Genomic DNA, 26,085 nt, shown 5'->3' with positions numbered 1-26,085 from the left:
TGGAAAGCTCTCGGCTGTCAATCGGTTTGCTCCCCAACACGCAGTAAATATAAAGAAGTTAAGAATAAATCGTCACGCCCGGGTTCTCGGATGGTCCGGGCACTGCACGCACGATGCGAGATTGATGAATCGGTTAGTGCAGACACCCACTGACTGCGTAGATGGCTCCTCGAGAGTAGGCGCTAGTTATCGGGTATAGAAACGATTACGCCTCTTGACGTACGAGACTCATGCCACGAGTACCCGTGGCCCCCAATAGCCTTCTTCTTCTTCTTCTTCTTCTTCTTTGTAAATTTTATGGCACCTAATCCTCCTCAAGATCACATAACGGTCAAAAACAAGTCGAATATAATAAATACAGACTCGAAAGATTCAATCCAAACTCGGCGCTGATTGCATCAGCAATCTTCAAAAATTATTCAGGACAAAACACGTCCGAACATGTCCACGGTCTCGACGAGACTTGCCCCCAGTAGCCGTGTCAAATTAAAATAGAAATAAATAGTAATTAGTTATTTCGTGAATGGATATCCATATGTGTCAAACGCAGTGCACGGGTACTGCGTTTCAAGCATGCCCGGCGCCGGGGATCGACTCGTAACGGTGGCGGGATTCGCGTCCGCTTCTCCCACGTTGCAAGGCCGGCCAACTTCGACTCCCCGGCTAAAGTAAAAGATAATCGCATGCTTTAATAAGCTTGGAACCCTTAAAAGGGGGGGGTTCAATTTCTCATAGAATTGCTGCCAGAGGTTTCGATTAAGCAGCTCCACGTTGACTCCGCCGCGCAGCAATGGGGGTTGAAATACCCATTCGCTTGAATTGATCCTCTCACCTAATTTGCGTTGTAGAGCGATCGGTGACTGTGCGAAGAGTGGCAATGCCAGTTGCATATTCAGTTCCAGTAGCATCAGTGCGTTGTTTAAATCCTGAAGAAACATCTCCGATGAGATCGACGTTTCTTCTCCGATACCGTCAGTGTAAGATACATATAAAGCAAATACGGAAATGATCAGAACGAACGTATGTGTCCATGAACCTCTTGTCCTTTCTGCCGCGATTTATAAAAAGTAATATATAAGGTAACAAATAACGTTCACATGATAATTTTTAATGCCATAATCTACTAAGCCAGTTAAAATAAATATTAACTCATTACGCGTTGTTAATCCATTTGTCGTAACTTTCTCTTTTTTTAACCCTTTAGGGGCCACACATCAATCCCGTTGAAAATGTTATAATTTATAAGGTACTCTTAAAAGGCGTCCCTTTTAAAAGTTTTTTTTTTTTTTTTTTTTAAATACATAATTATGTACACAAGCCCCTAAAGAATTAAAAATGTTCAGATACTGTCTGTTCCTTTTCCTGGTAATCTCTCTCTGGTAATCTGTCTCTCAGTAGAGACATCCTGCACTTCTTCAAGCTTCTCACATATTATACATATTTGTCTTTCCGCTGAATCTCGATCAGTCGAACTCAAGATATTAAGATTCTCTAATGATTCGATAATATTCCAACAACGTTCAGACGAAGAAATTATTAAATTAATGTGTGTACAAATGGCAACAACTGGCTTCTTTTATGTACTGTTTACATTAGTGATATATATTAGCAATATTTAGACCCTGATAAAAATATGTGCCACGGAAAGAACGGTTTTGCTGAAGTATCTAAAAATTTAGCTAAATATACAGATCTGAAAATAATTTTGTTACACCATTAAAATAATTATAGTAAGTCGCTGAAATAACGATTCTGTAAAAAAAATTTGACATTTTAGCGACCAGTTTAAGTTCTACATAATTATTTTGATCAACCAACAAAATTATATTCCAACAATATTATTTTCAGATCTGTATCTAGCTAAATTCTTAAATACTACGGATACAAAATTCGGTTTTGTGAAGCGCAAACGAAAGCCAGAGACTTGCAGAGTTTCTTATTCACGCATCATGGAAATCCACGCCCTTAATCTACACATACGGAAAGAACGGTTTTCTGTTTAAAAATAATTTTTTTGCACCATTAAAATAATTATAGTAAGTCGCTGAAGTATGATGATAATGCTGTAAAAATTTCGATATTTTAGTAATCAGTTTGATTATTTTACATAATTATTTTGATGATGCAACAAAATTATTTTCAGATCTGTATCTAGCTAAATTTTTTGATACTTCAGCAAAACCGTTCTTTCCGTGCACCATTTTCTGTACACTCTTTACAAATATAGAAAGAGGATATCGAAAAATAAAAATACGTTAAGTCATTACAATGTTAAATTTACGTAAAAATCCATGTACACGGTGAATCTCGAGATTTTTCTCTTTTTCTCTCTCTCTCTCTCTCTGCGGTAACGAAAACTCACGTTTTCACGCCAAATCGCGTGTTACGATATCGTATTAAAACTTATAATAAACGACTGTTTCGGCCGAACTTCAACCGATGACATAATGTGCGCCTTTAAATATCAAAATAAAAATACATAATTATACTCAATGTATACAAAATAGAAAACAATAGACGTTTAGCTTGTACACGTAAGTGAATCTCGCGTATCATTAATGTATGTATTATAAATGTGTACTTGGCGCCTTTTTTTGCCTTTTTTGAAAATTACATTTACGTGGTATCATTAACAAAACTATATTTTTACAAGCTCAGACTATTCAGTATATCCGCTGTAATCTACTTTTCATTAAAAAGTACTCTTTTGTGAACTATTCATCATCATATACTGTAGATATCAATAGATTCTAGATTTAGTAAAAACAAAAGATAAATGCTATCATTTATCAAAACTCATTTAACCGATAAGCTTAAAGATGCAATTAATTATATGGATTTAATTTTAATTGTCGTATACAAATTATCGAATTCTTTAATAAAAATTCAAACAAATTTAGATTTTGTATTAGACATTTAATCATGATGTCTCTAATACAATATCTAAATTTGTAGAATGTAAAGTTTATCTTTATTTTGCATATAATAGAAAAAAAATATTTATTAATTATTTCGGCCCGTGTGGAGGAAAATTATTTAATTTTCAAATCCAATTAAGGTATAAAGGTACTAATACCCGGGCACTTAAGACTAGGTAAATGTACCAATATGCCTGGACACGTATCTATGTCTGGATACCTTTTAAAAAATATAAATTTATGGAAATAAACGTTTGGATACTATAACTAAAGTTTCAAATTACAAAAAAAAATATTTTTATCTTCGATTTTAATTCGCGTTATACTTATAAATAATAAAGGTGTCCAGATATAAGTACATGTCCGGGTATTGGTACTTTTAACTTAATTTCTAAATGTTGAGCAAGACATAATATATTAACTTCTTAATGGTTAGTTAAGATATTCGACTTCGAGGATGCAACGCGTAAAATTCGACTAAGTCCGCATAAAAATTATTTTAAAAGTTCTAGACGTTCTGATAAGAATTCCATTTTTTAGTAGAACTCTTAGAATTCTGAAAGGAATATCCATGATCGAAAACGATCCAGTTAATTCTGGCTTAAAATCAGATTTTCATTTTTTTTTGTTTTTTGAAAAAATCAAATATTTTTATCAGGAACTCTAGTCGTCAAAATTTTTCAGATGAGCTACTGAGAACTATTCGGTCTTAAAGTTGAGTGTGAAGTTAGCACTCCATTTTTTAATTACCTGTTAATCGCCGAAAATCTTTTTATAAACGTATACTTTTCGAAAAGAAGCTCTAATCAGAACTATCGAATTTTAAAGTAGGGGTGCCAACTTCACACACCCCATATGAAACAATAAAATATGAAATTCGATACTAATAATGCTACCGATAATTTCCACGATATTAAAAAATACTTTAAAATCCCTTACGTCAAGGGCCTTAGCGAGAATATTTGTCGTATTTTGTGAGGCATTAATTTCAACGTCCTTTACACTGTTCTGAAAAAACTCGATTTTATTATAAAAAAAAAAACAATGTGCTTGATAACATTAGGAAGACTGAAATTGTGTATAAAATTAGTTGCAACGATTGCAATGCCTATTTTATAGAACAAACCAAGAGACACTTAAAGACGCGTGTTAATAAACTTCGTTTAGATATTAAAAAACACAAGAATAGCCAATCAGTAGTAAGCAGACACCGACTTTCAAATGGGCACGATTTTAATTGGTCTAACAATAAGTCAAAAGTGCTACACAGTGAAAAACGCTATAGAAAAAGAAATAGTTTTTCATTAAAAAATACACGGTGATACAGTGAAGATGCAACGATACGGAATAATGGTCGAAACATCGTTTTTGTAATTAATAAATTTGGCCAGTCAGGTCGACTTAAATTCTTTCTTTGAAATATGAAATGTCAATTAAAAAATTAAAAAATGCATTAGGGCAAATACGAACGAGACCTACGGAATTTCCAAAGGTAGACCTAAAACGGATAAACTTAAACAAAAGTGGTTTTGATAAAATTTATGTAAAAAGTGAAAAAAATGTAACATACACGGGGAGTATTATACCTATACTCTCCAAAAATTAAACACTATAAAAATAAATATATGATTACTGCCTCGTGCGGCAGTTTTGTACAGTTGTTATCATATTTTGGAAAAAAAACTTAATATACGCGTGACAGTAGTGATCCCAATGTCAGTATCAGAAAAATTAAAATCTTTGTGTCAGAATTATGGCGCAATTGTAATAGATACGCTCTAAAAATGGATATTACACTTTCGGTGGGTTGTCATTAACCCTTCCGAGAGGTGGCGATCAAATAAAAACAGACGATTTTTTCGGCTCGTTAGAGCAGCGCACATCTTTCTGCGCTATGATCGCCACCAAAATAATCTTTACTGAATCTAACAATAGATTGCAGATAAATATGATAAATTTGTGGGACTATTTTGTCGACGTTTATAGCAACGTAGCTATTTGTAGAACATGTGGAAAAGTAATTCATGGCGATGAAAAGTCAATGTTGTTTAAATTAAATCGCAATCTATTACCAATACTATCCTTCTCCTCTCACTTTAACCCTTTGGACCAACGGCTTAACGTCTCTTTCCGAAAGACGGAGCCCAGTTTTCTCCGCACAAGGGCCTCAATCTTGCACGGAGAGGCGCAGCTTTCGAAAAAACATTCCATGACTCTAGTGGACTCGAACCTGGTTCCTCAGATTACGAGTCTGGTAGATACAAAGCGTAACGCGATAAAAAATTAAATAATCGACAAGTACGCGCAAAACGTTTAGTACAACGAACGCCAAAATAAGAACGCGCATTCGTAACGCCGAAGGAATAAGTACGCGCACGATTGACAAAAAACGCGTCATAAAAAAGGGTAGTTCAAATGTGTCGGCGAAGCGTCGAGATCAGAAAAATTTAGCGTAGCTAGCGTAAAAGGAAAACTAGGCGAAAATAATCACGATAGGTCCCAAAGCGAAAAATCGTAGTAGAGGGGATCGAAATCGAGATCGATCAATCCCATGAACGGGATTGAACCACAATAGACGCAAGTATAACGCAGTATTCACGTGAATATCGGAATCACGTTTCTCTTTTGGTAATCTATCTCGACAATGTAATTTTAAGCTATTTACAGAAAAGATAAATGATTATCCACGCGGGTTGCAACCATAAGAAAATTAACGAGAAGGAATTATACTGAGCTCAGTTTTCTACCATATGGTAACGAGGGCCCGCGATGCTTACAATCCTTTTAGATTGAAGTCATCTCTCTCTTCCGTTAATGTCAATAATTTAATATTTCCGCACCCTCTTTCTGATTTCAAAATTAGAAATACAAAGTTTATTCCATTAATTAATCAAGAGCGGTTTCTTGGATAAATTAAATCTAGTTAAATTAAACGCTTTTTAAAGTGTATTTTCTATAAGTGGATTAAGCATTTGTTACTTTAAACGCTTTTTCGATTAATAAGTGTTTTATTTTAACTCAATTTTAGTGTTTTATATTTTGTGTGTAACGCTTGAAAACGCTTTATGTGTTAACACATAATTTTATATTGAATACGTTCCTAAACGTCTAAAAAGTAACTACAAAAGTGTATTAAATGAAACACTTTGATTTGCATGTGTTCCATCGTAAAAAAAATAAGATAATTCGTGGAAAAGATTAACTTCTTCAGAAATTTTTTAAAGTTAGAAAAAATTTATTTGCAGGTGCGAGTCTGGCAGGTGCAATAGCTGCAGTTGCCAGAAACTAAAAAGGCCGTGCACTTCCTCGTGCACGTGCGACAAAAATATATGTAAAAATAAACTTGAGCACGAAAAAGAGATGAGAGATAACAACTTTTGACATACAAAGATAACATTTTTTGTTTAATTATATTTTATATTTTAAATCCATAGCAATTAAATAAAATAAAAAATAATGAAAAAATTGGAAATATTATTTGGTGAAAATTAAGAATATTATTGTAATGACTGTTGCTTTTCCTTTGTTAGCAATATTAAAATTTTAAAAAGAATTAAACTCATATGTGCCCTTGAAGAAGTTAGAGCATGTTAAACTTAAACAATCCAGAAAATAATATCACATTTTAGAAAGGGATAGGAACACTTTTAGAGACGAAGAAGAGAAAACCAAAGACCTTCTTGTTCAGTTACAAAATCTTTCGATACGCTCAATAGGACAAACGCTTCACTGATTTATTTTCCATTTTTAGAAATTACCGCAGCCAATCTCACATCGCCGGACACGAAGGAAAAAGAGCAGAGACATCGAGAATTACTAGAAGAGACCGTAGCAGTAGGAATGATGTTCGCTTCCAAAGCTTTTGTTCAATTGTTGGCTAACCCGATAGTTGGGCCATTGACCCACAAGTAAGTTTTGCACTTACCCAAAATTTGACTGTCTTTTGTTCGGAACATATTAAATATTAGATTAATACGAGAGAGGTTTGTTATGCTTCTGTTGCATCAAACCGAGAACAAAACGCTTTAAAAACAATTTTTATCCGTCAAGATATATATAGTCACTATTAATATAAAAAAATTTTTTCTATTTAGAAAAAAATTTTCCAATCTCTTTTTAAAACAATCTCTTTCTCTCTTTTCACCTCTCTATCAGATCAATAATTTTAAAATATTATTTATAATAAAAATAACGTGTTAAAATAGAATTTAATCGGAAAATGGGAAATCTTTCTCCTTAATCTAATGTCAATAAAGTACCGATGTAACATTTAGTCTGCGTTTCGTTTATTCACATTGGGAGCTAGTGAAAAAATAAAAAATCTTATAATACATGTTACGTGTATTATATATTATATATTTTATTTTTCCAATAGCTCCCAATGGGAACAAACGAACGCAAGCTTGGTTGAATTTTTAAATCTGTTATTTGTTTTTAGAATCGGATACAGCATACCTATGTTTACCGGATTCATTATCATGTTCCTATCTACGCTGATTTTTGCTTTCGGACGAAGCTACGGTATACTTTTCCTAGCGCGAGCTCTTCAGGGTATCGGTTCATCGTGCTCTAGTGTTTCTGGTAAAAGCTTGTCTCTATTAACCCGCATTAACTTGGTGTTCACAAATGGCAATCTTATTAAATAACATAGAAAGAGTTTCCACACTCGTCAAGGCTATTTTCTCCCATTTCTACACAAGCATCGGTGGTTCAGTGGTAGAATGCTCGCCTGCCACGCGGGCGGCCCGGGTTCGATTCCCGGCCGATGCAAGAAAATATATTTTGCTCTAGCGTTTCTAGTTTCGGCAAAATTTTTCAAAAAAAAAAACCGCACAAAAAGTTCTAATTTTTTTTTATTAAGCATTTAAATCTCGTTGCATAAAAAATTAAAATTAAAGTTGCAATGACAGTGCAACTTAATTGAATTACGTAAATAATTAACAAAATAAAATTCAAAAAAAATCGCACAAAAGGTTCTAATTTTTTTTTTATCAAGCATTTAAATCTCGTTGCATAAAAAATTAAAATTAAAGTTGCAATGACAGCGCAACTGAATTGAGTTACGTAAATAATTAACAAAATAAAATTCAAAAAGATTGCATCGGCCGGGAATCGAACCCGGGCCGCCCGCGTGGCAGGCGAGCATTCTACCACTGAACCACCGATGCTGTTGCGACGTAGGAGCTCTTTCTCCAATGACGTAGTACGTGATTGTAATACTTTCCCATATACGATTCTCCGACAGGTATGGGTATGTTAGCGGAGAGATATCAGGACGACAAAGAACGCGGTAACGCGATGGGTATCGCGCTAGGCGGTCTGGCCCTTGGCGTCCTTATTGGCCCTCCATTCGGCGGAGTAATGTACGAATTTGTAGGAAAATCCGCCCCGTTTTTAATCCTTTCCGCGTTAGCCCTTGGCGATGGACGTGAGTATAAATGTGTAATAAAAACCACTTATCACGCGTAATTGACAAATTATGCTTAATTTATATTTTTATTTACAGTTTAGAAATATTTTCTGATATGCGTGATATTATACCCCACATTCGCTTATAATCTTATATTATCGCATTCAAAAATAAAAATTTCTCTTAATGCTCATGTTTCATAATAATTAATAATTTTTTGAAAAACTCAAGTATTGCAGCTTTTGATGCTTCAACCGTCGGTTGTGTACACGGAAGCGGAACCACCGTCGTTGAAGTCCCTTATCACCGATCCTTACATCATTTTAGCAGCTGGTACGGGAAATCTATATAGTTATATAAGATACCACGTTTCACGCTTCAAGTAAAAGATATGGGGATACCATATATAAGGGTTACCGGTATTCCAGGCGCGATAACGTTCGCAAATATGGGCATCGCTATGCTGGAACCGAGCCTACCTATCTGGATGATGGATACGATGGGCGCAAGCCGCTGGAAACAAGGAGCGACGTTTTTACCGGCGAGCATCAGTTACTTGATTGGGACGAATCTTTTCGGGCCGCTCGGGCACAAAATGGGCAGGTCAGTCCGGCCGGGTATCTTGCCTCAAATACAAAAATATTCTAATAATGGCGAAATCGCCAAATTTCAAGCTATATGTCGTCCGGATAGCTCAGAGCATCACTCACTCATCAGACTGACTTTTAATCTGAGGGTCCAGGGCTCGAGTCTCTGTTCGGGCGAAAATATCTTTTGCAAGACGGCCTAACGTTTTTATCTCGATATGCGCTTGTTACAGATGGCTAGCTTCCCTGATAGGACTCGTCGTCATTGGTATCTGCTTGATGTGTGTAAGTATGCTTACATCCTTACCACCGAGAGAGCGAAACAACTGCCATTTAACGTCACTTGTGTCTACGTTATATGACATAAAACGACGGAATTTCGTCGACGACTCGATTGAAATTACATGTGAATCGTAATGCAATAATACAGTGATAAAAATATTTATATATTTAAATGACTTACAAATGTATACATTTGTAAGTCATTCAAATTGAAAGATTTGTTAAAGACTCGAGAATCAGTAACCACGTTAATTGGACCGCGTTAAAATAAGCTCGTGTAATTAAAGCTCTTAAAATATTTCACTACATCAGAAAATGTATGAAAATTGGTTGGAAAACCGTAGTCTAGCATATTTGTTCACGCTTATACATATATAGCAATTCCGAATATATGAGTTATATTGTCACATACTTTTTGCGAATGACATAAAATAAACTACAATAAATAATTCCGACCTCCTGGTCGAACTGGCCAGACTACTTCACTATCAGATCAAGAATTTTTATTTTAACTTCATAAAATGGAAAGTTAAACTCGATGATGAAAAACCTAAGTCTATAGCTACCTGTAGTGATAGAGTTTCATTATTTTATAAAATTTGTAAACAATTACTGATAACAAATCAATTAAGTATATGCCCGCCTATCGTCGGTGAGAGCGTCGATCAGGACAGTAGTATTCCGTGGCTGTTCCTAATCTAATTTATTTTCATTTGTTTCGCAGATTCCGTTAGCAAGAAGTATCGATCACTTGATCGTACCGAACGCGGGATTGGGATTCGCGATCGGAATGGTGGACAGTTCAATGATGCCCGAGCTGGGATATCTGGTTGACATAAGGCATAGCGCTGTTTACGGAAGCGTTTACGCCATCGGCGATGTGGCGTTCTGCCTCGGCTTTGCTATAGGTACATGTACATGACTAACTTCCGCGTATGTCTCTCACATTTTACTTTCCTTTACATGACAAACGCTCACTAATGAAAGTTATCAAAAATTATAAAAAATCCGATAATTTGAGATAAAACGCCGAATTGGTACGTTTAATTTAGCGTTATGTGATAAGAATATATCAACAAAGTTCAAACCTTCAAACAACACGCAGTGATTAAATTTTTAAGTGCTGAAAACGTAACTGAAATTTATCGCCGTTTAAAGGTATGATAAAAAAACTGTTCACGGAATTAAAAGTAAAACTGAAGTATGCAGTGCCAGTTTGTTACACCCCGATATTATATTTAAAACTGCATTATGAAAAAAATAAAAAAGAGAAAAATATAAATAGTTTTTGAACGTCTGTCCTCGGTGACAATCGGCACGGCACTATTCCGTATATAAAGTGATTTTGACATATCCGTGATTTTTGCTTTTAATTAGACATTACACAATCGCGGAATTCGCAGTGACGAAAAGGAGAGCTTTGCGCGCGACGGCATTACCGCAGCTTCGAATTCGGCTTCACGGAAGTCTTACCAAAAGTCTTTTTCAAGAGTTTTAAAGTCAACAAGTGTGAACTATGGCGGATTATGACGAGAATAAATGCCCAATCTGTTTAGAACCGTGGACCAACATGGGCGAACACAGTCTGTGTTCCTTACGTTGTGGGCATCTGTTCGGAAAGAAGTGCATTGTGAAATGGCTACGCGACTCATCGAATTATTGCCTACAGTGCAATAATTCAACATGTAAAATGATCTAATATTATCAATAACATATTCACTATTGTTTAAACTAATACAATCAGCAAAAGAAATTCGTGTAAATTTTAGTTTTAATTGCTTTTAAAAAATTCGTTTCTAGCAAATTTTATATAGAAAAATCCATAAATGTATGAAGTATGGGTTTTTACGTTTTTAATTGCCTAAGCAGATCATGTTTTTATCAGCATTAATAAAGTGCAGTGTTTAGTTTTCTAGAAATAAGATGATGTCGCTTTAAAGGACCTATGTCGGTATTAACGACTTATTACCTCTCCACTTCTAGAAATATAAAAAATTTCTGGTTGTATATATTCGTGAAACGAAATAAATGCGCGCGTACCCCAAATTTTTCATTTATCTGGTAGCATTGAGCGGAGCTCGACGCAAAGCACAGAATAAAGATGCTGAAGTAAGAAGAAGCTGCAGAACTTGGAGACCAAGAGCCACTTCCAACAAAAACTGAAGGTCCAAGGAAAGCACAAAGCGCGGAAGAAATTTCCACCAAAACAAAAGAGGGTACCAGGACCAATGAACAGTTCTTTGCCCCCCACTCCTCCAGGAGCTAAGCCGGAACCGAAGAAGCTATCAACTGCCTACGCCTTCAACGCAAGGAGAGCAAGTACTTCCGGTGTCAGGTAACCAGCAATCTGAGATGTTTATAATGCTGCAACGGCTGAAGAAAGAACAACTGACTCAATACCAACAATTGCTGCAGCATGAGGCACAACATAACCAGGAATATAAGCAACTACGGCAATGTTACCAACAAAAGAAGTCGACTTTCCGTCGACTAGAGGCCGACTATATTGAGGTTCAAAACAGATCGAACTGTTTGAAAAAAGATCGCGTTCTTCGATAGAATCTCTTAATACAAATATAAGTGATTTTACGAGAGGGCGCACGTCATTTAAGGAAACTAATCAACAAATTTATATTTGAAGACAGGAAATGCCCACGACGAATATCTTCAACCAAATTAAAAAATTCTATACAAGACAATGAATACTGTCTAACAAAAAAAGAAATAAAGCAGATCAAGTTTTTTGAAAACAACCTTGAAAAACATGGATTTTCCATAGAATATCTTGACAAAGATATGAATGTTATTATAGAAAACAGATTACTTTCCATTAAATTAATTTCGACCATATCATTAAGGTCCTTATGCACATTTAAAGAGATCAATGCCATTAAAAAACTCAACTCAATCCGGCCGAGCAAAAAAGCTCAATCGCGGTTCCCCGCTGCTCACGAGAAGACAGGGCACAGAATGCTCCCCCAATGCAACCGCCGACCTTTACGTCCGGCGGCAGGACACCACCGGCTCTAACCCGGAAACGTCCAGGCGGCCCTGTGGGTCCATATATATATATATATATATATATATATATATATATATATAGAGCGGGCCTGGCAGTAGCCCATTGGACATCGAGGGAACTGTTGGATATTACGATCATCATGGCAAAAGAATGGATTAAAGAAAAATATATACAGAAAGAACCGGAAAAAGAAGATGTCGTAGCTGCAGGTGGCGTCATCGAGAAAGTAAAGGCTGACCCTAACCAGCTGAGACTGACATCGTTATGGCGAAATTCCCCGACGGCGACCGGTGTTACATGCTGAGGCTTAGTGAGCCCAGAGAGCGGGCCTGTTGCACGATTTCGATCCCCCTATATATATATACATAATAAATAATAAATAAATATATTCATAACACTTTTCACGATGGCAAAGATGTGTTGTAAAAATTTTCTAATTACATAAAAATAGTATTTAAATTTTAAACCTCTCTCCTCCGCGCGAATGACTATAACCAAAAGAGACCGTAATTTTAAAGGATTCTGTTTTCTTTACCAAGAAACCGAAACTAAAACTGGAACAATTATTTGAAGTTTTTTTTAACCATATCACCGGAACCAAATTGAAATTCGACTCTCTGATTGACATATTAAATTCAAGAAATCAAGAACTAAATTCAAGAAATCAAGAACTAAATTCAAGAAATCGAGCATTTACAATATGTCGCGTGCGGTAGAAGTCGCAACTCGCAAAAATGTTTCTAAAAATCTTTATTGCATTAACATCGATCATTGGCACCCTGCAGCCAGCACCGATCGCGGCCACTCAAGCGGCCATTTTTGTTAAAGGTAAAAAGTCTTTATATTATTTTTCCATGTCTTTATTTTATATTAAACACTATAATGTTTTTTTTTTATTATTATTTTGACAGACATATTAACAGCTATTGTACAAAAATTTCCTCCAATAACACAAATAATAATTTTGATTCTATTAGGAATAGTTGCATTTTTTTTATATATTATATCGCAGCTAAACGTATCTTATATACCACATATTGGAACTAAAAGAAGAGGCACACGATATAATAAAGCTAATTGAAAAATACATATTCAAATACAGGAAATGCCCACGACGAATATCTTTAACCAAATTAAAAAATTATATAGAAAATAATAAATACTGTCTAACAAAAAAGGCAATAAAACAGATCAAGTTTTTTGAAAACAACCTTCAAATACTTGACACCGAATTCACTTCAATCGATATCGGAAGACTAACGATGCATGATGTCATGTCATGTGTCCATAATTTTTGAAGGAATGGAGAAATACTTGTAGACAAATGCAATTTATAGATGGATGTGTATATGCGTGTGTGTATGTATTATGTATATGTGCGTGCAAGTATTAACTATTCGCAATATTAGAACTCACTAGATGATCTATAATTCACGTGAGATCTTAAGCTTTGTTGTGTCCACGATACTAGAAATCGCTACGATATTTTTAGTGCATATATGGAGCATTATATGCACTATATAGTGCATATATAGTGCATATATTTGACTAATAAGGCCGTTGGTATCGCTTAGAGATGTTACACATCTCATATAGTAGGATAAAACTGTAAAATATAATAAATATATGAGATAAAGATTTGTTCTATAAGCAATAAAATATTCTTTATTTCCGCAGGTCCAGCGTTGAGCGGAACTTTGGTCAACAGCATTGGTTTCGAATGGATGCTTTTCGGCATAGCTTTGTTAAACTTCGCTTACGCACCTCTCATGTATTTCCTAAGGGCGCCGCCAACCAAAGAAGAGAAAAAGGTAAAATTATGTACTAGACTTCTTAAATTTTCTTTAAAGAACTTCTCGCTAATTCTGAGTCGTGTCCAATTGCAGTCGTTAATAATTGGCGAGAAATCGTCCGTGCGTTATGTCACCTACCAGAACGAGGAAGAGGACCAGTGAAACAATAATTTTAAGCATTTTCGATATGATCAGTTATTTCACTCAAGACACATATTTTCTTTTCTTTCTTTTCCATAATTTATAATGTATCATTAAAAAGTAGAGATTGCCTTTGTATTATTACGTTTGAATTTTTATGTGTACCTTAATTTCCGTAATAATTTTCACCGACTGACAAGACAATAACATTTTCTTCCTCCTTAGTTTCACGCTTTCTACTTAGTACTGTCAAAATATTCATGTTCTCTTGTTTTAATAAAAAAATAAGAAGATACAAATATCGACAATAAAAGCACAACTGTTGACATGCACTTGATAAAACATTTGGCAAACTAACGTTTAAATGTAAAAATTATTAGTAACCAAGTGAAGTTTTCCTAATAGACAGTCGACAATTTTGAAGAGAAAGAAACGAACGATCGTTCAAGATAGAAGTCGCACAACACACACTTGGTATCTATAAAAGTATTAAATGTCTAAGAGAACTCGGGAGATCTCGCATTCTCGCATATTTATGAATAGAAGTAGCGTTACGAGAGTGAACACGTTGTGAAATGTCTTTCTGTATATTCTGCATCATCGATATTATTGTTACACACATATCGTATGTAACAGACGAGTAACGGTAGACTAAAGCCTAAAGCAACGCAAAAGTCGCGGAGGAAAAAAAAACAAAAAAATAGCTCGTTATACCGTAGCATGATAGCAAGAGATATATATGTTCGTTAGACGTGTTTCATGATATATATATATATAACACATGAGAAACGAGCAGGCACACGATGCAAAAGTTACTCTTAAATGTGAAGGCTTAAATTCAGGATGCATATTATATACAATATCCATTGTAAAGATAAGTGTATGGAAAAATGGCATGACTCTACTAAGTGCGAATCGGAAGATACCGTAATTAACGGTTACAATCGATCGAGATAGAATAGCACGTGTAAACGGGACGGGACAGGATATGATAATCGATATGGCGTGATCGGTATGTCGATGCTTCCAGGGTGTTCTTCGGGGTAAAAAATTGCACAAAGGAATTCAGTCCCTACGCCGAGAAGAACCGCCCGATTTGGTTTTCCTGAATGGCTGCAGGAAAACCGGCGATAAGGACGATCGGGTGTTTTAAAGAGTTCTTCATAATTGCGATACGGCAATGATTAGAGCTTGTACTTATATTTTCGTCGCGAGAACGAGGCGACATTTTACACAGAATGTCCTGGCGCTTACGGCTTACCGAAACTCGCTGATCTCATCGCCGTTGGTGAAACGAAAGGGAATAGAACATGAAAGAGAAAAAGACAGAGAACGTTCGAGCTTGTCGCAAATCCCAGCGTTTCTCGGTAAATTCTTCGAGATTATTTTCCGTTTTTCACCGATCACGATTTTCAAACGCATGCACGAAAGAATGTATAGAGAATATTGCGGGATTTGTTGGGATAGAGAATAATATTTAAACTTATACCAGAAAAATAGAGATCGAGAGAGAGAGAAAATGAGAGTGAGAGTGAGAGTGAGAGTGAAAGTGAGAGTGAAAGTGATAGTGAGAGTGAGAGTGAGAGAAAGAGAGTAGAATAGAATAAAGTAGAGTAGAGACGAGGCACGAAGCGTTCGCAGGATTTGCGAATTACATGATAAACTTTATGAGGATTCGCCGCGGGAAACTCTAGCTGCGATGATTTATTTGTTCCACGATCTGAATAGACGGTAATTCTCGTGATCTGCCGACTGGGCTCCGCGAAAATAGAACACGTTCGTAGAAGCAATATAGAAAGTAGCTTAGCGAATGTTATCCATACGTGAAAACGACGTATATCTATATACGAAATCTATACGTGTCTACACTCTATATACATGGTGTAATCTCTGTGTAAACTTAAAAAAAAATTGTCGTGTATTTATTACGCATCGGCGTCTCGTTGCCATTCGTGTACGACGTATATATGAGAAAAGCATATACTTGTTGAGATCCTAAGCTACTAGATCCGAGATTTTTGCCGAGGCAGTGATACAGTTCTCGATATAGCCATAACAAAAATAAAAAGTAAAAAGATGTACGTGATTAGAATATAGTGCGTTTTGCTTAATGCCTGGAGTCATTACCATCTCTAATTGCGAGCGTATTGCTTAAGCTGCGAAAGCATAATATTATAGAAATCTAGGGATATAATTAACTGAAACTTTAGAGTCCTTATTAACGCCATGATGGCACATTTCTTCGTTGGGTGTTTCGTGCCGAATCTTGCTCGTGTAGTTAAACGAAGACGAATAAAGCGGGGCCCGTAAGAAACGCACATCCGAGACGAACGATCGCACGTGATTATTACGGTATTCGACTACAGATTTCCACTGCGGATTCCGAAATACACAAGGTGCGTGAGATTTCGCGCGCCTACTCCCGGTACGAAACGCGAGTCAATTCAATTCGCGAATCTTTGCCAACGCTCGCCTCGTCGACATACATATATTTAAAAATGTCTATGGAAATCTATATGAGAAGGCGCATGAGCAAACTGCAAGAAATGAGTGAAAAACAAAGAAATGTAGAAATAATTAAAAAAAAATGTGCGAAACGAAAATGTGACGATTTTTCGAGCCGTGCACGCGCATGAATTCAGATTAAATCTAAATCTCTTTCCTCCTTGGTTCTCGATTATATTCTATTATACTTTATAATTATATTCCAATTACTTTTATCCAGATTATAAATATGTCGTCTCGCCATGTATTTTGACGCGACTGTTGTTATTACTATTCTTCTCTACTTTAATAATAATAGTAGATAATAATGATGAGCAATAGCATCCTCTATTATCGCGATTCGATGTTACTACAGTGATCTCGAGCTATTGTATTATATCCTTAAATGTAAATATAGCGAAACTAATTAACGTTGAACGTTGTCGCCGCTGAGATACCTTAAAGGACGTTGTAACGCCGATTTCCTGTAATTTCGGTGGACCCTTATTTTAGATTTACTCTCGTTCGCAATGTCTCTGTGTGTGTATATGTATGTATACGTGTGTACGCGTCTAATAGAGAGAGAGACACGCATTCGGTTATCATTTAAACAATTAAATTTATAGATGTAAGCACGAGAAAATTATTTGTTCACGTGTGGTGTAAAATTTATTCAACAAGTATTGTTTAAAGTGATAAAGTTGCAGACGGAGCGTGATTCGAATTTTATCAGAAACTGAAGTCTAATACTCTGCGTTTTTTATCAAAATTTGGGCATACCAAATATAAATCTACATATTATTACGATTGTGATCGTACACCATTAATCTCTTGCGTTGGAATTCAGTGGATAATTGTATATATTCGAACTACATGTGTTAATTTGCAATTAATACAGCAATGATTTGCTGATACAGAGATAACATATCAACAACCTAGTGATATATATTATTTTCTTTAGGCTTAGATGCATCGATAATTCAGTAAATTAAATCACAAATGTAGTGGTATTCCTCATTCATAATAAAGACAAATAAAGATTTGATCAAAATTAAGATAGCTGGAACATACAATCATCTGTTAAATATTATTTTGGCAAACATTACTCAATAAAAAAAGAGAAATAGATTAAATTAATACGAAAGCTTTGTCATACGTTCAATAGACAAAACTAAAAACAAAATTACACAGTTTTCAAGTCCACACTTTTACTTATCATAATAATTATTGTTAGCTTTAATACATTCATTCAATCGAGAAATAAATTACTCAATTCTTCTGAACAATTCTATTTAAAATATAATTTAATAAACGAATTTTCAGATCATCTTAATGAACATTACAATGCATAATTTTGAATCGTTAAAAATGATCGCAATTGCTTTATTAGTATTGCAATTGTTGCAACACACCACTAACTCCAACGGAAGGAATTAAGTCGCTACAACTGATTATGCTTTCAATAAAATTCATCCACCCGCTTCAGAAAGAAACAGCATCCTTGAATGCGCGAGTTATACGTCGAGGAAGTAGCGAGCTGCATAGGAGTCGTTTCTTCTTGGAGAAAATACGATTGACGATTATTATTACGATTATATTATTTGTGTAAGTCTCTCATGTAACTAGCCAGTCCATATCCCGACTCGGCCGTCATCGGCCGAGGCTTTATTGTACGAATTGCAGATGCAATCAACCGAATCAACGTGACTGTGTTAATCGAAGCAAATCGTAAGGAGACGCGCGTGCCGCGCGTATTGCGCTTCCTCGGTCACGCGACACGTGCTTGCGGTAAATGAAAAATAACGTATACGATACCAGTCGCACACAACCATTACCTGACAAACGTGTCGTAATTGGCCATCGCGAAAGACGCGACGAAATTCGTAGTCGTGGCTACCAATCCTCATGCCGAGAGATTTCGCAAAGAATAGATAGATTGAAGAATATTGATAGGATTTTATTTCGTACCTATATAATTATAACTTTCCAATTCTTTAATTCAGGAATGGGTAGAAAAAATGTTTGTCATTTCCTTTTATTGTTCTTAATTTACTTATTAATTATACTTAATTATACATTGCAAAGCAAATTTCTTTTTATTCTTTAGCGTTATCTTCTTACTTTTACTTATAGTGTCGTTCCAGTCTTATTTTACAATTTTACACAGAAGAGATTAGAGAAATAATATTTGACTATACAAAACATAGTGAAGCATAAACGATATAAATAATTAATTAAAAATAAATATGTAAATGTTCTAATCAGTTTAAGTTGATTCTAATTCCGGAAACGCAAAATTTTTTAATTCAGTAAAATTTGTATCAATTTCCCTTAATCCATCTATTTTTTGCGAGGAGTAACTAATAAGAATGCACGGATGACGAAAGGAGAAAAAATATCGCATAAAGATGCGTTCAAATTTCATAAACGTTCAATCAAAAACTGCAAGTATCGCCGTGCGTTATTCGTATAATGCCATCGTCCACGATGCTTCCGCATTGGGTGTATTAAGAGAAAAGAAAAGAAGAAAAAAAACGAAAGCGAATTATTCGTTGGCGGCTGCTATTGTGAACAGACAATAAGCAATGTGAAAAAAAATAATAATAAAGTGCAAAACCTTCCCCCGCATTCGATACGAAGGCTCGATCAATCGTTGTCTCGTTATATAGGAAAATGGCAAACGACGTTAGCGAATATCGATCGACGATAATAATACATTGTTAAATAACGAAATCGAAATGGATTCGCACCGGTTCTGGAATCTCGATCTCAATAACAAATTTCTCTCTCCGTTAGGAAGGTATTGGACGACGCTTGTCTATGTATTATCGTTATACTATAGTTTTTCGGCAGCAGTAAAGTTTGTCGTAAAGTCACAGTCTGTAAGGTACCTATTTAACGTCGTACCGTTATATCGTAGATATCTAACAAGCTGGTGTATGGGTCCGATTTTCATGCCTGCGTAATAATCAAGACAAAAGAAAAAAAGAAAAGATTTATTAATGAGTCACCCTTAAAGCGTACCCCTTATTTTTTAAGTGTCGTTGTATCATGCGCGGTTAAAATCGCTAGGAAAGAAATATTAGTGTACGACTGAGAACCTTCCTCGAGCGAAAGGCAGGCTGGACGGATTAACGGACGAAGAGGCATGAGAACCGCGCTTGTTTGTATATTTTTACGTGATTAAGTTTAGGTAAAGGTAAAGGTAACCAAACGGCCGGCCCCGAAAATCGCCAGATTTCGCTGCGAGATTGTATTTGAATCGTCAACGCTTGTGCGAGTACGGTATTATGAAAATGCAAACGACTTCTATATAAACGTTAAGAAGGGTTGCGGAATAAATACGGTTACGAGATACATACATATATCATTGATGGATCTATACGAATTAACGATAAGTGCAAATATTCACGATGGAGAGCAGTAATGCACTCGTTGTAAACTATTTAGTGTTTATTCTGACATATATGTGTCTAACGTGTTTATGTGTACATGAGAAAATACGCTGTATCGAATAAATGAGCTAAATAATCTCTAAACTGTTTTTTTTCCCCAACAATTAACGGCTTCGCTAATTAAATTTTGTGGATTGGCCTAATGAAGTATTTAGCAATCAATCTTTTCACCGCACGCCATTGAGTGAATATGAAAAATTGCCTATATTAAATTTGGAAGCCGTTCCCACTCTTGTTCATATTATTCCTGACATCTCCGAAGAAGCAAAAAGAAAATATGCGGAACTGACAACAATTTATACTATAATAGAAATCATGCATCAGCTTTTAGAACTCTTGTTTCTGTTGCAAAAGAAAACAAAAAATATTAATTAATTTAATATTTATATCATAAATAATATAGGGTGTAATTGCCCCTCTATGCGCCCTTTTATATTTTAAATTTTCACATAAATGGAGGGTAAATTTACGCTAAAAATATTTTCAGACTTACAAGGAAAATAATATACTTGATTTAAACTTATATATTTGATTCCTTTTTGTCAATCATTTGTAAAAGCTCAATTATGTGCAAAGAGATTTAAATACAAGATTGGACAGTTACCGGCGTCTTAAGAAAACGAGACCAAAGTATTATACATTCTAACAATTAAATTAACAACGCACTCAACGCACCGCACAGAATTTAATGACCAATTTAACAACCTTGGTCTCTAAAAGTCCTAAGGCAACCAAGAATAAAAGGACGGAGTAATACAAAAATTACTGGAATTGCGGAAACAATTTGTGTCAACAATGTTTTCTTTTAGCAGTGGCTACTTTACAAAAAAACTCCCAACCAAGTACTTCAAATGTTTAATATTCTTAGCATCTCAAGATGCCTAAACCGTTTCTTGCCGTATGTGTTAGAACGGTTGCATTTAAGATATCTGTTGTGTAGGCTGTATTTTTAACGTTAAAAATTCGGCGACTAACGCATGATACAGACATCTCTTCGATGCGAGTCGTTCCCCGAGGCCATGCAGAACATTGAGTTCACGGACGTCAATTATTATATCAATTAGTATCGGAAATCGGAAAGTCAATCCAATCTCGGGTAAGTGTAATTGTGTGTGTGTATATGTAACGTTTGTGAGTGTCCGCGATGCGTGAAATTCGGTTCGATTCGTAGGTGTACATACCCTGGCCCAAGGAATTGCGCGGATGAATTCCTTCTGCGGGAAATTATACGTACGTACGATTAACTATTAATAGAGTCGCGTGTAATGTCGCGTGTGGCTGGATTCGCGATCGCGCGTGTGCCTCGAAGGCATTACGGTATGATCGCGAATATATTCGCAGCGATAGCGTGCTCGAAAATATATTGCGCGTCATGTCGCGCGAGCTATGAGAAGTCGACGTGCCGACATTTTCAAATTTTCCAGTTAGCGAGAGACGAGAGAGGAGCCAGAGCAACGGCCGCGTTTTCGGACATCGCGCATATTTATCCGCGGATATTTGTCTCCAGTTTGAGATTTGCATATTCATCTAGCGTCATAGCGTTTTATCTCATCGCGATGTAATCTTAAATGAGTTGTATCACGCGTACGTTATTCAAGTGACGAAAATGTTGGTAAAAACAAGTGAAAAAAATTGTCGTCCTACTTTAGCAGCCACTTCGCGGAGAACGACGCCTCTAACTACGAACCCAGAGATTTTAAATTTCCACTTATAAAAGTGGATTTATAAACGGATTTATCGATTAATAGAAAAGGAACGCAAACGGCACGAAACTGTCAACACCCCGGACCCCCCACTGGATTGACATTATTAAGAATACCAAAAAAAAGCAACCATTTTTTGAAGTTAAAAAAAATGCAAACAACTGATTTCTTTTCATCACAGGATTTACAAAAGCTTATTGTAAATCGAAAACAAGACGTAGATCACAACAAAGGTAAAGCTGCAAGCTTATAACCGCTAGGAATGCCGAGGAAGCAGGTTCGAGTCCCACCTGGTCGTTTAAGCGGTCTCGAAAATCTCAAAATTAAATTAAATTGGTTTTCATGCCAGGTTGGTCCACACGTAGCTACATGTGTGTAAGACCCTCATCAGATGTTTAGTGTGTTCTGATTAAGATTTAACCCGTAGTGGTCACAAGCAATTATCCATTTTACAACCTGGATAATAAGGGCTGCGTAATACTACACGGCACAGTTTGTCGGCAAATAATTATATATATATATATATATATTATAAAAATGTTACAGATTTGAATATTTTTTTAAATATTATAAAGAATGGCTTTGAACCTTTTAACTCAGAATATACAACATTACAGTATTTACAAGAAATTGCTTGTTTTTACCAAAATTAGTACCTATAAACTCTATTTTGTCATTTATGTTAGTAATGTTAAGAAAAGATCATATCAATCGCATCTACAACATCAGAAATTAAGCATAATATCACTGTTAAAAAAATATGTATTTAAAAAATTATAAAAATATAGAAAGTTTTTATGCAGACACCGTACATACAATTTCAAATACAAAGTTGAAAATTAAAGTAGTATTTAAAAAATAAAAATATCGAGCTGTAATATTACTATGCTCAACTATTTGAAAATTCATATACCTGTAAAAGAATTTTGATCTTTAAGCATATTTAAATTAAGAAACAGTTTTCTAATTTTCATGATCATAATTTAAATATACTTAAAGATCAAAATTTCTTTACAAGTATCTGATTTTTCAAACAGATACGCATAGTAATATTACTACTCGTTATTCAAAAACTCGAGGAAGAGAAGAATTATCCTCACTTACTCGACGCGATGGAAGATCGAGTCGTAAAACTAGAGAGGCGAGTACGTGCGATATCTCCGTTGCCAATTACCCATACTGAATTAATAAGACAGGAGATGGAATCGCATGAGAAAGCTCTCGAACTCATTAAGATGCAGGAAAAAAGAAAAAGGAAAAATGTATTCCAGCCAAGGCGGAACATTTTATTTAACCCGAAAGGTCAGGAGGTTGCAATAGTTGATGTAATCTTCTCTGTAATCGACAAAAGACCACCAACGGACCAGAGAGAGATGGTCATACACTACACCGGGAAAATCGAAGATGATAAATCGACCTTTATACCAGTGTTCGACTTTTTGGAAGAACACCAAAGAACTACGACAAAGAAAACGTCAATGAAGACAGTACCAGAAGAAGAGGTCGAAGTAGACGACGACGATGAGACAGACGAAACTCAGCCGAGTACAGTTCGAGAAGCAGACCAACGCGATAAGGCAAAAAAGCTTAAATCAAGCCTAAAGAATAAACCAACGCTCAACGACGCTCGAGCCGGCAGTAGCGTTGAGTAGTGTCGCGTATTTGTCGTATTTGTCGGGTATTCGATCGAACGATTGACGCGCGAGTAAGTGATTGTGTGCGTTCAGCCGATACTCCGCTAGCCTAGCAATCGTGAGCAGTCGCTCGTTTTCGCTCGTTTCCTCTCCTTTTAATCTACTGGGTCAAAGGAGAGGAAACGAGCGAAAACGAGCGACTGCGAAATATTGGACAGCGGTTCCGTGAGTGTCCTGTGCGGTGGGCCTGACCACCCAGACGGTCTGAGAGGAGGAGGAGGCCTGGTAAAGGCATCGGGCCCCGGCGGAGCAACCTTGGGGTAAGTGTTATTTCTTATTTTAAAAATTAATAGTTCTTTTCCATTTATTCGGGCCTATTTATCTCCGATAAGTAAGAAATAATTTGAGAAACCGAAATTTTGTCTAAAATTTTATAAAAGTTTATTCTCATAAAGGTTTTTTTCGTAAAGCTTTTTTCCGGGAAATAAGTAAATTATATTAGTAAATCTAATGAAAAGACGAATTAGACGTGTGTAAAATTTATTTTTTGAAACATTGGTCATTTTGAGCGTCTATTTAATTTGAATCTTTCATTTTTGTGTTACAGAATCCGATGAATAAGTCAATAAATAAATCAATGATGGAAAAAAATTAGTACAATCCGAATCGCAAACCGCGAACCACGAACCGAACCGCGAAATAAATCGCAAACATTATTTGATCTCACCTCAGATACCAAGTGAGATATACAGAATGAATGACGTGAGATCCAAAAAGAACGATAATTAAAATATTAAAATTAATATCTGTTATATTAAAATGCATAATATAGTCTAAGATGATACATATTTTAGCTTTTAGAACTCTTGTTTCTGTTGCAAAAGGAAAAAAAAATAGAGAACAAAACATTCACAAAGCAAACGAAAATTACAAATGTCCAAATACATCCAACGGAGTACGACAGTCAGAGAATGAGGAGACAAACTCCTTCGATACCGGCTGATTATCAGTGCCGGTAGATTATAACGGTACGGTTACGAATTATCGATTACGAATTATTACTTTAACGTTATTGTGTGTAATAATAGATCCTATATATATTTATATAATAGAGAAGGCCCCATTTTTAGCGTAGCAGATAGATATCTACTTGTTATATTAATTCTGTCGAAGACAACTATCAACTTTAGCGTTAAAATGAAAGTCGTGCACAAACAGAAATACGTTATAATTATTTTTGGGATAAGCCGGAGCAGATGGAGAATGCGATATGTTTTGCCAATTATAAGGCTAACGTGTGCGCTTTATACGATGTAGATAAAGCAGGTGGTAAGTTGATGATAAATTAGGTATTCGGAGAATTTTATATACATTTCCTAGCGTTCACAAATAACGCTTAAAAAGTTGCAAATTCGCTTATAGAGCGATATGTATGTATATTTATACATGAAAATATACGCGGAATTTTGTTCTCTCGATTCAACGTAACTTTATTTATTATACCGTCGAGATTTCGCATAAAATAGTAATGGTTAGCAGTAAATACGCTACAGGAATGTCGATGGTAATCTCCAAAGGCAAATCATGAAATCATTATAACAATTGTGTGACGGAATGCCCGATGGGATTTTCTGGATACGCTAATGCCACGTTTTGTAATTCGGCAACACAATTTTCTAACGTTTTTATGAGCTCGTTACGTTTCGCGAAAACTAATTTTTCAATGTTGGCGCGGCGGCTCTTCCGCAAGAAAGGTAATCTCGTTCTTGCTGATATCGATTATGCGCTTGAACGTTGTACGAGGCATGTCGTGGCGGGGGAAGGGGGGAAACTGATTTAATATCGATCGGAGTAACGTAAATCTATCGGAAACGCTTTCATAATTTGTTTAACCGTCTTCTCGACTATATATGCTTAACAGCGAAATGTCGGAAAATCGAACGAATTGCGTGAAAATTAAAAACATAAATTGGAGAAGGTAGAGAAGATCACGGAGCTATTATTCGCAGCTAAAAAATATAAATTAACACAGCTAAAAGTAATGCACGAGAAAATGTTTTGCAATCGGTTGACCGTTGAAAACGCAGCAAAAATATTTATAGAGAGCTGTTAAAAAAAATGTTTTTATAAAATTATCAATAGAGACTAGGTTTGTTTCTCTAGAAAGCGAATTGAGAAGTGTCTCAATCAGTTTTACGAAATATCAAATAAATTAAAAAAAGTAGAGAATCTGGGGAAGATAAAAAGTTACTATTAAAGAAAGTGTGTGAAACATTCTCAAGATCAACTGCTTTTCATCTTACATTATTTTGTGTGTATATATATATACACACACAAAAGCAGTTGATCTTGAGAATGTTTCAATACAGTTTTAATAAGTTCCATATACACAAAATAATACACTGTGTAATTATGATTTACCTTAGTTTCAATTCACAAATTAATATTGAATTGTAAATTAAAGCCTTGTACATCGGAATTCAATACTGATTTGTGAATTAAAGTTAACAAGGAGAGGCGACAGGCGGTGATACGGAAATTGAACAATAACACCGTAGCCGAAGAACAACGACAGCGAGCGCAGCAAATACTGGAGCTGGCGGAGGCTTATGTGAGGGAGCTTCCTACCGATCCCTACGCCAGTGAGCACGATTCT

General features: G+C 35.6%; 1 protein-coding gene and 2 non-coding genes across 4 annotated transcripts in view; 2 read left to right on the top strand and 1 right to left on the bottom strand.

Annotated features, from left to right (window-relative positions):
• Vmat (Vesicular monoamine transporter) overlaps nt 1-20,170 on the top strand; it is a 39,231-nt gene extending 19,061 nt beyond the window's left edge. For both annotated transcript variants that reach the window (XM_071777723.1, XM_071777722.1), the window contains 9 exons: nt 6,670-6,826; nt 7,357-7,499; nt 8,164-8,346; nt 8,560-8,661; nt 8,757-8,931; nt 9,149-9,200; nt 9,922-10,105; nt 13,897-14,030; nt 14,106-20,170. In XM_071777723.1, the coding sequence (XP_071633824.1) occupies nt 6,670-6,826; nt 7,357-7,499; nt 8,164-8,346; nt 8,560-8,661; nt 8,757-8,931; nt 9,149-9,200; nt 9,922-10,105; nt 13,897-14,030; nt 14,106-14,174 (1,199 nt within the window). In that variant the 3' untranslated portion in view covers nt 14,175-20,170. The remainder of the gene's footprint in view (nt 1-6,669; nt 6,827-7,356; nt 7,500-8,163; nt 8,347-8,559; nt 8,662-8,756; nt 8,932-9,148; nt 9,201-9,921; nt 10,106-13,896; nt 14,031-14,105) is intronic.
• On the top strand, nt 7,618-7,688 carry Trnag-gcc (transfer RNA glycine (anticodon GCC)). Its single transcript has one exon. It is a non-coding gene; the product is annotated as a tRNA-Gly (tRNA).
• Trnag-gcc (transfer RNA glycine (anticodon GCC)) lies at nt 8,016-8,086 on the bottom strand. The gene has a single exon. It is a non-coding gene; the product is annotated as a tRNA-Gly (tRNA).
• Nucleotides 20,171-26,085: the final 5,915 nt, after the last annotated feature.

The sequence above is a fragment of the Temnothorax longispinosus genome, chromosome 5 (assembly GCF_030848805.1).
Source record: "Temnothorax longispinosus isolate EJ_2023e chromosome 5, Tlon_JGU_v1, whole genome shotgun sequence".
Classification (NCBI taxonomy): Eukaryota; Metazoa; Arthropoda; class Insecta; order Hymenoptera; family Formicidae; genus Temnothorax; species Temnothorax longispinosus.
The sequence above is the reverse complement of the archived record's forward strand: the minus strand, read 5'-3'. Positions and strand labels throughout refer to the sequence as shown.